This window comes from Pteropus medius, unplaced genomic scaffold (assembly GCF_902729225.1).
Source record: "Pteropus medius unplaced genomic scaffold, Ma_sr-lr_union100, whole genome shotgun sequence".
Lineage (NCBI taxonomy): Eukaryota > Metazoa > Chordata > Mammalia > Chiroptera > Pteropodidae > Pteropus > Pteropus medius.
In genome coordinates this window covers 43,331,385-43,343,983 of record NW_024344378.1, presented here as the reverse complement: position 1 = coordinate 43,343,983, position 12,599 = coordinate 43,331,385, and the positions used below count along the sequence as shown (strand labels likewise).

General features: G+C 33.9%; 1 protein-coding gene across 3 annotated transcripts in view; it reads right to left on the bottom strand.

The window, feature by feature from the left end:
• Positions 1-1,306: 1,306 nt before the first annotated feature.
• TET1 (tet methylcytosine dioxygenase 1) overlaps positions 1,307-12,599 on the bottom strand; it is a 106,690-nt gene continuing 95,397 nt past the window's right edge. Inside the window, exons 11-12 of one of the 3 annotated variants that reach the window (XM_039871963.1) lie at positions 11,181-11,529; positions 1,307-6,677 (exon numbers count right to left, since the gene is read on the bottom strand). In XM_039871963.1, the coding sequence (XP_039727897.1) occupies positions 5,665-6,677; positions 11,181-11,529 (1,362 nt within the window). In that variant the 3' untranslated portion in view covers positions 1,307-5,664. The remainder of the gene's footprint in view (positions 6,678-11,180; positions 11,530-12,599) is intronic. The other 2 variants (XM_039871964.1, XM_039871962.1) reach the window with 2 other exon arrangements.

Here is a 12,599-nt window from a genome sequence, read left to right as displayed (position 1 = left end):
AACCTAATATTACATCTAACTGAAAAGGGCTGAATAAAAGCTCAATTCCTTTTGGGATTATTCCAAAAAGCTTTTGTGAAATATGATTTTAAAAGACAGAAAAAGACAAATGACCAAGATCACTACTATTCTTGAAATGAACCATGCATATTTGCTTAGAGGACTTGGAGAATGGAGAAGAGAGAGAGGGGAAGCAATAGTTTTAAAGAAAATCTGAGGAAAGGATAAAAAACTGTAAAAAGACTGAAAGTACACTTAGTGACATTATACCTTCAGTGAAATGAGAAAAGAAAAATAATAAAAAGCAGAGTTTCTAGTCAGATTATAAGTTTATACCTAGGCCAGATGGAGAAGACACCAAATTACTTTCCATTATTGTTTCTCCCAAAATGTGAATGTTTCTGACAGCTGCAAGATTTTATTCTGATGAACAAGACAAGAATGCCTTTCGTAACAGAATAGCGAGAACAAAATATCTTTTTAAGAAAACTAGGTTTATATTGTTAACCAAGGGTTTCCGAAGCTACACTCAAACATGGATGATATGCTAATATGTTTAGTTAATCTGATAGTAACATTCCTACTTTACACTAAGTTTTGCTTTAATTTAAGGAACATTTACGGTTGAACAAATTAGAAGAAAACTTGTGACCCAGGCAGAATCATGGATATCAGAGTAAGGGTGAGAAAGGAGTACAGCCAACAAAGAAAGGGTTAATGTTGAACTTTCAAAGTTAGAAATATTAAAAATTGCATACTACCAAAAGAGAAACACATTGTGGGGCCCTTAAACAAGTGAAAAATTAGGAAGAGCAAAATAAGGAATACCTTTGGAATAAAATACATGCCTTTTGAAGCAAACAATGGTATTTGATTGGGTGTCCATTAGAAACAGAGATTGAAAAAAACTCATCCAGGTACTGGAATGCAGAGAATTAAAGTTTGTAGAGTTCAACATGGACAAAAAGTGATGTCCATTTCACCATGGACATAAGCCAATTTCACCATGTCCAAAATTAAAGGAGGAACTTAGTCTCTATTTTATACATAAAAGCAAGAAGATGCCATTTAATCTTAATACATTCTAAGAAAACACAAATTCAGCTTCCGATAAAGGACATACTTATTCTTTCTGAATTACATTCTAGAGCCATGTATGGCATCATTTCCTTAGCCTGTTAGAAAGAGAGCTCAACACGAAGCATAATTTGATTTGGATAAATCCAGACTCTTTCAGGAATCAAGGCATCGATTATATGACTTGGTTAAGTGTGCCATACTACTGACATCAAAGTCACAAGTTCAATACACTTATGGGCAACTTTATTAGCTGTGCACACAAAACAGTATTCTAATACATGTAGACAGCCACATCAAAATAAACTATGCTGAGACTTAATTGTGAGGCCACTAGGCAAGACATGTAAACAGACCGTACAATCATGACAAGGTAGTATATACAATGGAAATATACTTTCCCCCAATTATTTCAACCATTCAGTTTTTTAAATTCCCTATACATGCCTAACACTTAATCCAGGGGAAATAAAAACCTGTACTGTTTAAGTACTTGATATTTATTGAAATAGCAAATAAGATCATTGCCACACTTCGTAGGATAACACATCCTACAGGCCAGCATAATAGGTAAGTCAGCTAAATTTCCCATTCAAGACCTAAGAAACACAGCAGGTAGGGAAATCTTGATCCAATTTCACTTAACTTCTTTCCCTGAACCTCTCAGGAAAAAAAACCCAAAGCCATTTTATTTTTGACTTGTGTCAAAATAAGGTTATTTCCCAGTGATAAAATATCTTATGGGTGATCAAATCAAGTTTGTTTTTCTACAGTCCTCCTAACCACAAAGTGGCCTTCATTTGCTTCTTTAAATTCGAATTACAAAAATAATTACACACTGACATTAAGATCTGCTCTCCAGGCCCCAGTGATTGAATTATATGACTTCTAAGGTGTCTTCCAGTGCTATGGGAGGCCACTACCATATTACCTTATTTCACAATTCTTGTTATAAATTTCTACAAAAGATCAAAACTTACATTTGTACTAAAACTAGACAAAAAAAAAAAAAGATTTTCATGCACTAAAAAGTGTGAAAAAGAAGGCAGCTATTTATTATTAAAGATCCTATACAGCTGATTTACTTGATACATCAAAGGAAATGCTGTGCGCCCAGTATCAGTGGAAGTTGTCATGCAATGTCAACACTTTGTCCCAGATAAAAGATCTGAACATAATTTCTTTTTAAAAGACTAAACTTAAACAGTTTGGGGTTATTTTCATACATGCTATTATGAAATAAATGATAATAAAGAGTCCATGGAAATAATATTAGAAAGTAGGTTACTTCATATGAATTAAGTTTCTCATTTACACAAGGGTATGCATTCAATTAAGTATGTACTGGAGTTATGTCTTAAGTAAATTGCTTATGGATTTAATCTAGTTAAAATTCTATATTTAACAAATGAAATTATTTCATCTACATGCAGATTGCATAAAGATGTCAGAAGGTTATTTAAGAGGCAAACATTTTGCTAATATGTTGCAAAAATTTACCTACAGCTATACATTTTCAGCGAGGCTCACCTTCTAATAATAATATATTTCAATTAGGTTTATGACAGTTGGTACTTTGTGGATGAACTGGAAATAAGATGTAGGTGAGGCTGACAGGCGCAAGAAAAAAAAAATTCAACGATGGCCTAGGGGCCATTAGAAATAGGACTTTGAAGGGTTGCATGATATTTTGTCAGATTCTACAATAGGGAAGAGTTATTCTTTCATCATAGTTATATGTTAAGTTTGTAACATATAAACACATTGGGCAACCTGGGAGTCATGTATCAATGAATTTAATTATCATACCATCAACAAAGGCAGAAGATTGAAAACCCAATTTGAGTGCTACGAAAGAGGTAAAACAAAAGATGACCATTAAAGTAAAACATAATAGAGGTGTAGAAATAATGTTAGATGACCAGTTTTCTGAGTGAAAATGTCATTTCAAACAAATTTATTTCTTTGCTTCATGAGAAAGAGCATTCTAACAGCAGTGTAGCCAGCATACAATCACAATGCTGTAGAACAGTAAATAAGCATGAGCTTTAAAAAATTACAGGGCAGACAAGGGGATGGTAAACTGTTAAACTTATGAAATAGAGTCCAACAAAGTAGTAATAGTGTGTGGGTCTCACCATGGGGTTATCAGTTGAGTAGGCCTTTCACGGTATTAATTATAATAACAGAATGGAAACATTTCAGTTGAGACTAAATATTTTCATGTATTTGTTTTGGTAAACTGCAACTAACTTTACAAATCCCAATATTCCCCTCAGTCAGCACTGGTGCTTCAAGTTTAGATTGTTAAAGAACTTATTTAAAGTTAGTGACACTGATTTGAAGATTTGCCATACAATGGATTGTTTTGAAGGAAATTTGTTATTTCTTCGAGAAAAAAATGTGTAAGAGTATCTTCTAGGATTTTAATTCTTAAAGTTGACTATATTATGGGTAGCAATTAAAAAAAAGTTAATACTTAAATATTGCAGACATTCAATAATTGTTGAATGGAAGAATGGATAGATGGGTGGATGGATAAAGGGTCTTAAAGCTTTATCCATTAAATCTGGTGAAGAAATAATTTCTAGTGGGAGCTAAGGTCTAAAATCTAAAACGAAATATCACAAGGGTGTATTCCTGATAGTCTAATACTAGTGAATATCTTATTTAAGCAGCTGAAACAATAAACAATCACTTATTTATATGCTTATATGTATAAGAAACCTTAGGCTCACAAAAAAATATACATGTTTTAAAACAAATCTAAGGCACACAAAATACTAAAACGAGTCAATGAATTACCCTATTTTACATATTCAAAAGCAGAAATCTACTTGTACAAGATGATGGTCTATCAATGGACATTTTGTTATTTACAATCCCTTCATATTCCTTTACTTGGATTAGTCAAAAGCTTGAAACTGATACTTTGCACCATATATTATTTTAATATAAGCTATAACGAGTTTTTCTTTAGAGAGCTTGCTGGAACTTTTGCACCAAAATTGTGAATGTTAGAGGTTGTGGGCTTCCTATGGCATTTCCAAGGGAGAAGCACCATTAGGTTTTCCATACTCCCAAGGAATCTGACACTTTGAATGTTATAGCACCTCTGCATTTTAACAAAATCAAGTATTTCATTAAAATTTTTTTCTTATTCAAAACATTTGGTTTGGGCAATCCTTTTTGTTTTTCTATGAATCGAAAAAGTCCTAGGAAAAAATAATGGGAGGACTAAAATAAATGCCTATTTTCCTGTTACCTGGAACACAGGCAATTATCAGAAGAGGAATTATCATTCTTCCAAAACTAATATGCTTAGATAAACTATTTTGGATTAGCTCTTAATGGGCAGGACTAAACTTATAATACCAATCCTATTGTTTGATTGGGGTGTTATGATGATAGGGATTTTTCCCCCCAAAATATTTCTACAGAAATTTTATTCTTATTCTGTATCAATGACTTTCAGAACAAATAAGGCAATTTGGGATGGGTAGAGTTTTTACTACTCAATTTTTGTATTTTATCACTTTGACACTTTAGAAGCATTTGACTCTTCTGAATCCTATTATGTCCCATCTCCTTTTGAAAACACCCTTCATGGATTATATTGAGAAAGCTAGGATGAAAGTAAATGGGAGCCATTGTTGCTTGATAAATCAGAAGAGACCACTCTTACTTAGTTCCAAAGAAAATGTTAATCAGTATTGGTGATATGCTGCCAAATTCCAATTTTAGAGATAATTAACAATTTTTGCATGATCTATTTTATGTGAGTAACTAATATTTGAATGAAAAAGGACACATTAAAAAAACACAAACCATATACATGATTAGAATACATATTTCAGTTAACAAGATGGAACTCTACACAGCAATAAATGATTTCTCTTGTATGCAAATATGCACAAACAACAGACAATAGGATTCTTATACTATACTATTTCAAGTTACTTTTAAAAATAGAAAGTGCTTTTAAAATATATATTTACAATCTATGAACAGCCTCCAACCATTACTAACGATAATGAATTATTTTATACAGGAGAGATATTTTAAGAGAGAAAACATTTCATTGGTTTACTTCAAAGGAATATGTCGATTTTCTAGCAATGATTGGAAGATGTTGGAACAATGGCACCATGAAATAATAATTCAGCTTATTTTTAACTGTGTGGATGTGGTTAAGCACCAGGAGCTGTGTAGAGTTAACACTGTGTATCTTGATTACATCATAACATATGACCTGTTAAAATCCTCTAAAAATGACTCTTTTTCATAGTAAACAGACTTAATTTAAAGCACCAACTGAGTGATTCTATCAAGGTTAACACCTAACCAAAACATTTCTTTATGTATTTAAAACTATAAAACTTTTATTTTTGCTTAAAATGTGCGCCTTCTACCAATTGTCAAAATATAGTCACAGTTAAGAAATACCCACCCTATTTTTTTTTTTTTTACCTCAGCCTTCAAATGGGTGAGATGAAGATATAGTAAACGACAACATGACTTTCTTTTAACAGCACCTTGAAAAAATACACTGCACTAGCAAAGGCATTAAGAAAGGGAGAAAAGCCTTCAGACCCAATGGTTATAGGGCCCTGCAACATGTGTGAGAGCATAAGGGGACACAGTGACAACATTATCATGGGTTAATGTTAATGCTTTATGAGAAGGAATTTGGTTCAATTCATTAACTTCAGGAGACAGTTCAGGACCCTCATTAGCTGCCTGATCTTTCTGCTCTGAGGCCTTGGTTTTCTTATTTTTAGCTTCTTTAGCCTCGAATTTAATCTTGTTTAGTTCAAAACCGTGTTGGGGCTTATTCAGGTTTTTGTGCTGGTAGAAGACAAGGGAGAGGCGTGTAGGATGATTCCGGTTTGGGTGTTCAACAGGAGTTGTAGCATGAAGCTCTCGCCGGGCACACTCAATCAAAACAGAGCCATGAGCGGGTGCTATCGCCACCCCACCAATATTGGCATCCAAGAAGATGTGCTCACTGTCGGACCAATACTCATCAATGTGGGGTAATTTCTCCTCAGCAGGTGACAGGGGGTCGTCTGATAGGGGGTCATCTGATAGAGGCTCATCTGCTTCAGAATGCTGCTCATCTTCTTCCATCAGAGAGGAAGCAAGTTCTGGAGGAGAGGTGATGAATGGGGGCTGCTGGTTTGGTTGATTAGAAGTTAGCTGCTCAGATGAACCAGTGGGAGGCTCAGAATAAACCAGGGAATCTGACATGGGAGTAGACAAGGTGGGAAGAGGGCCCACTTCACCAGGCTGTGCGATTCCAGTGCATTCCCCAGCAGCAGCATTAGCACCACTGTGTCTTGCAGAAGGCATTGTGCAGTGGGGATTGCTACTTCTTTCTGAAAACCCGTACGAAACTGATGCACCGTTCTTAAAAGGAGATGTTGTGGTCGAAGCAGTCTTAGGCAACCAGGAGAGGCCTGGAGATAAGTTTGCCTCTTTCACTGGGTGAGGAATGGATGGGGTCAGTGAATAGGTTTTTGTGTTGTCCAAACCTTTGAAGATAAAATTGGGTTCAGATTCACTTTTTATTTCGGGTTGCAAGGTCTCAGTTTTATTCCCTAAACAGAGAAAAGGACACCAAATGTGAGGATAAGTACAAACTACTTTGGTAGTTGTTGTCTTTAAAGACTATTTTTTAAAAGCAGTACAAAGAATAATATAACAAAACAACGATGATGGCAATGTTGGTCAGTTTTGTTGTATTTACTTTATCAAACATGCACGAATACATTAATAATTGGATATAGTTTGGTATGCTTTATCACTCAATAATTTTCCTTAAAGAATTCTTCCCTTTCAAAATAATCATAAATAAATGCACAGATTTAGCCAAATGGATGCCCACTATTTAAAATAATAATGACCTAATTGGCTATGAAGTAAATATTAAAGCCATATATTGGAATAAAATGCAGGTAATAATATGATGACATAGAGCAATATTTAACTACCCAAAGAGATGTTTAGATTTTAGGTAGTGTATGATCTCATATTCAAAAAACTAAAAATAAATAATGGTTTATAAATATTTCTCCATAATCAAAGCATCATAACTGGCAAAGTAAATTATTAGGCAAAGGGAAGTCACATAAAATTTTAGTTGAAAATAAGTCTTCTGTAACCCTGAAAAATACATGCATTTAAGCTTGTTTCTCATTGGGTAGGGTAGATCGTTATTATCACATTGGCCAAGGTGGGTAGCTGCTCAGACGTACCCACACAAACATCACATCAAATGGAAAAAACATTTTTGGTGAGAACATTCTCCCTGTTTTGAAGTGCTAAAAAAAATCTGGGAAGTGCAAAAGCAGGGAATTTTAGGACCAAAAAATAGAAAAAATGGCCATATTTTAAAATAACAATATAATAGCAAACATCTAATTCAGAAGATCTGCAATTTCTCCTTCAGTTGATACACCCTGGAGATACAATAGTTTTCATTTCTAAAGAGAACTTATACAAAGGACTCAAGGAGTAGTACATCAAAAAAACTCGTGCTACTATCTGTAGCTGCATCTATTATTATAGAGGTTAAGTTGTCAACAAATATAAATCATGGAAAGATTATAATAGTGACAAGTCTTTTACTGAGTTGGATAACACTATGAAAAAAAGTTCTTAAAGGTAGAATTACAAAAGGATGAGAGCCAAATATAGTGCATATAGTGCTACTAATAAGGCATATGTTATTTTAAAAATAGCATGTAAAGATACTATCTATTGAGGAATGACACCAAGTTGAAAATAATATGACTGCTGTTAACAAACAGCATGGAACTAGATATGTAAATCTTAAAATAAACCTAAATAAATATCTGTTAAATGGAGCTACAAGCAAAAAGGAATAATTCTCCTTGCCTTTCCTCTTCACTATCTCTTTAATGAATCTTTCCCAGCATTGTTTAAATGTCTGGACTGCCATTTCTCTCATCTTAAAACAAACAAACTCTCGTCTAAATATAAAAACCAAGGAAGTTAAGGAACATCCTCTAATTCTAAGTTTGAATACCAGTATAAATTCATGGTGTAGTTTTCTCTTTAGGCTCCTTGGAGAAATGGCTGATTTTAGATATGGGGCAGGATTATATAAGATGAGACTGGAACATCTTGTTAGAACATAATCTAAGCAAGCTATCAAAGACAATCGGGGTTATGATAACAAAAATTCAGAAATCAGCTTCATAGGTTTCTACTGACTAAAGACGGGACAATTTGAGGATCGTTTTTAAAAAGCATTTTCAAATTTAGTTGGAAAAAACCCTACTTAATATGCACTGAAATATAAACTATGTTTTAAAAAAACCATGAGATTAAAATATCAATTAAAAAAAAAAAATGGACCACACTGGAAAATGCTTGGGAACTAACTTTATTCTGAAAACTTGTGAATAAAATCAAATAGCTAAGTGTTTGTTCTGATTTCTCTATATGAACCATACTTCAGAATTAACAAATTATGGACAAGGACAATATTTTTTTTAAAAAAGAAAATCGACTAACAAATGGAAAAAGAATGACAGACTTTCTTACTTCTAACAAAGAATATGGAGTATGATTATAAATTTTTCTAAAACCATTAGGTAAAAAGCTGACAGGAAACATTATAATCAGTGAATCAGTTTGATAACACCTGACACACAGATCAGTCTCAACATCACGAAAGGAGATACCAGGGAATACATAGTGAAGAAACAGAAATGTATACATCACTAATAGTGTTCTTGCCAAAGTAACTTAAAAACAAAAAAATGAAGCTGAATTTGTCTCTACATGACAATGGTTCCTGCTACAGGAAAAAAGAAAAAAGAGAAAAGGAGGAAGAATGCAAACTTTAAATTTAAAAAAAGTATGGGAGACATATCAACTATATCTACTGCATTACCTTGTTTGGATAGTGATTTAAACTAACTAAATGTAAAAACCAAAAAATCAAGTAGGAGACAAATGAAGCAATTTTGAACACTGATTGCTATTAATGCATTTTCTTTTTAATTGGGGGGTTAGTTTTAGGTATTGTGGTTATAAATATTCCTTATCTTTTAGTGACACATACTGATGAATCAATGGATAATGGGATATGACTTCTGCGATTTGTTATTTTAAAAATCTAAGGGGTAGGGCCTGGGTAAAGGTATAAATGAAATAAGAATGGCTATGTATTGAAATCTTTTTAAAATGGGAGCCTATGAGGGATGTGGGCTCCATTATATAATTCATTCACTTTGTACATTAAAAAAAATTTCCATTTAAGAAAAGAATCTCAATCAATCTCCTTTTTAGCCAACCACAAGAATTTTTCCCATTTTCCTCCTATTTCCCTGTAAATCCACTTCATTCATTCTTGCCATCACTTTACTGAATCTGCTCTAGAGGCCTTCAAATCTAAAAGTCTCAGTATTCATTTCACTTGACACAGGAGTAGCATTTGACATGGTTATCACTCCTTCCTTGAAACACTATATACATTCTTGTCATTTCACTTCTACCTCATCAGACATATCAAGTCTCTCTTGCTGGTTCCATCCTCATCTCATGATTTGTCCTTGACCAAATTTTTTTTGTCTCCTTCAATTTCTCTATTTCATTCATTCTCATGGCTTTAAATACTACCTCTGTGCAGCTGACCTACTAAATCATATCTCCAGCCTGAACCTCTTCTTTGAACTACTCTTATTCAACTGCTTACCTAAAATCTAGACTTGAATGTCTGTCTGACAGGTGTCTTGAACTTGACACGTTGAAAAGTGAGCTTCTGATCTCCCTCTATATCTTTCCAAATCTGTGCTTCTCTCCCCTTTCCTCATGACATGTTGGTGGTTTCTCCATCTTCCAGTTTATTTAGGCCAATAACATCAGGGTAAATAATGAAACTTCTTTTTGTCTATACTCCAGATTTAATCTATCAGAAGTTCTGTTGACTCTACCTTCAAAACATATCCAGCATCATATATTTCTCATCCCCTCTTCTTTAGCCACTTTGGTCCATGCTCCATCATCTCTCTCTGATTTGTTAGGATAGCCTCATTTCCACTCTATTTTTCTATTTTCTGCCCCAGCTTACTCTAGTTTTAACTGAGTAACCATAATGTTAGATTTGAGTCACATCATAGCCCTTCTCTATTCTGAAATCTCCAGTAACCTTCTTCTCACTCACAATAAAGGCCAAATTCTTTACAGCAGTCTATGGAGCCTGAGATGAACCGCTCGGATCCCCTCCTACCTCTCTGTTTTCATCTGCTACTACTTTCCCAATAACCAATAAGCGGTCATCTTCTCGTGTTAAAGTACAAACCCGATAGGAGTCCACACTAGCCTCCTTGCTTACATGATGTATTCAGGTAAAATCCTGCCTCCTGACTTTTGCACTTGCCATTTTCTCTTCCTGGAATACTATTTCTCCAAATAAACACACCGCTGATTTTCATTTCCTTTAGGACTTTACTCAAATGTCTCACTCTTAGTGAATCCTTCTGACAACCCTCTTTAGACAGAATTCTTTTACAACACTATCTCCTCTCTTTTTCACAAGAACATTTCCAATACCTTGAACATTTCCAAGTGGTGCTCAGTAATACTTGTTGACTAGATAACTTAAAATGATGCTAAAAGTCATCAAGGAAGACTTTAAGGAAGTGATGTCATTTCATGTATGCCAAGAAGAAGGAGTCAGGCTTCAAAATAGATGGAGAACAAAAAATAAGAACATGTTTTTAAAATAAACATAATAGAAAAAAATACTAAGAAATACAGATAGTTCACTTTTCTGTTGACTTTTGTTTAGTAAATGTGTAGAGATATATTCAGTGTCATAATTTGAACTCTAAATAGCTATATTAAAAAACAAATGAGATATAAGAACAATTAGCTAACTTAATTGATTAATTGATATCTGACCTAAAGTTTTTCTTTTCATAATGCCTCATGACGAAGAGAGTAGCAAAGATAAAGGAGAGAAAGAATAAGGTGCAAAGGAAGCTCTAAATTTCTGCCAATGAAAGTTGTGCTAGAAAATTAGCAGGGCCACAGGCCTCACCTAAAAAGTGGCAGTGCTGAAGCCTTACCTAAAAGTGGCAGCGATAAAGCCTTACTGTTGTTTGTCATCAAGTTATTCTTCCGCTTGATTCGAGGAATGAATTTCTTCTCTACAGCCCTTATCTTATGCGCGAGAACCTCCGTCATCATCGCTGCTCTCTTCTTCCCAGAACGAGGAACTGGCTGAGTAAACCGTGTTCTTTTTTTGCGGCGGGGCGTAAGGACCTCAATGGCCCCGGATCTGATCTTGGCTTCCATTCCTTCCCTTGAGCCAAACTCATCGGTGTCTGAAAGTTTATAAAGGGGTAGCACATGCAGCTGCTCATCTTGTGGAATAACACCCAACAGGCGGTTATCTTCTCGTGTTAAAGTACAAACCTGATAGGAAGAAAACAGGAAATGGAAAATATAGGTCCTGCACATTCATCGCAGTTATTCCTACTTTCTTGCTGCCATAGTGAAAGGGACCTATATTCCCATTTTATTTTCAATTGGCCATTGCTGTTATATTAATTTTTGAGATATATCAAGGCACCCAACACTATTCAGTTATAGTAACTTATCAATTAAAAGCAGACAAGTGTAATTTTGAGTTGATTTCGTAAGTTAACGACATTATACTGTTCCTTAACTTAGGCAATTAAATAAGATGAAGTGTAACATACAGAAGGCTTGACACTTAAAATGTCATTAAATATATTAACATGTATAATGTCATTCCTTGGGTAGAGGGAGCTTAACTATGATGAATTTTATAATTTGTTGTTTCCTCTAGAATTTTTTCACTTCTATCTATAAGTGGAATTTATCTACAGATATTTTTTCCTGCTCTTTCTGTCAGGGTGATCTTTTTCTTCAATATATAAATAGACAGATATTAATGAAACAAAAGAAGAAATGCAAGAGAATTCCTCTTCTAGAAGGCCTTATATTCTAATAGTTTAAAAAAATAACCAAAATATTTTACCTTGATAAATTTTATCTCCTGGCTCCATTTTGTTTCTATTCTGGTTAGGAGCATATCAATAATTTTGCCTGTCTTTCTTTTGGACACGAAATAGGACAATTTAAGAAAATTTGTCTTGAATATGCCCAGTCTCAGCCCTTCTCCTTTCTTTAAATTATTTTTATTCATTGTAGAGAAATTAAAATACAGAACTATATATGGAAAATTCGACCTGATACTTAATATTAACATTTTCCTACATAAATTAATATTTTAATAATAATTTTGAAATATCATTAGAGACCCATTAAAAGATATTCAATGGCTTAATTATTTTTCATTGAAAAACATTTTCCCAGAGCTAAAGTGCTTTCTAAAACAGCGGAGATATTATTAAGACTCAAAATAAATGAAACTGCCAGATTTGATTTTCGAGATTAACAGAATTTGGTGGATACAGGTGATATGATAAGGTGAACAAAAAGTTTTAAAAATCACACTA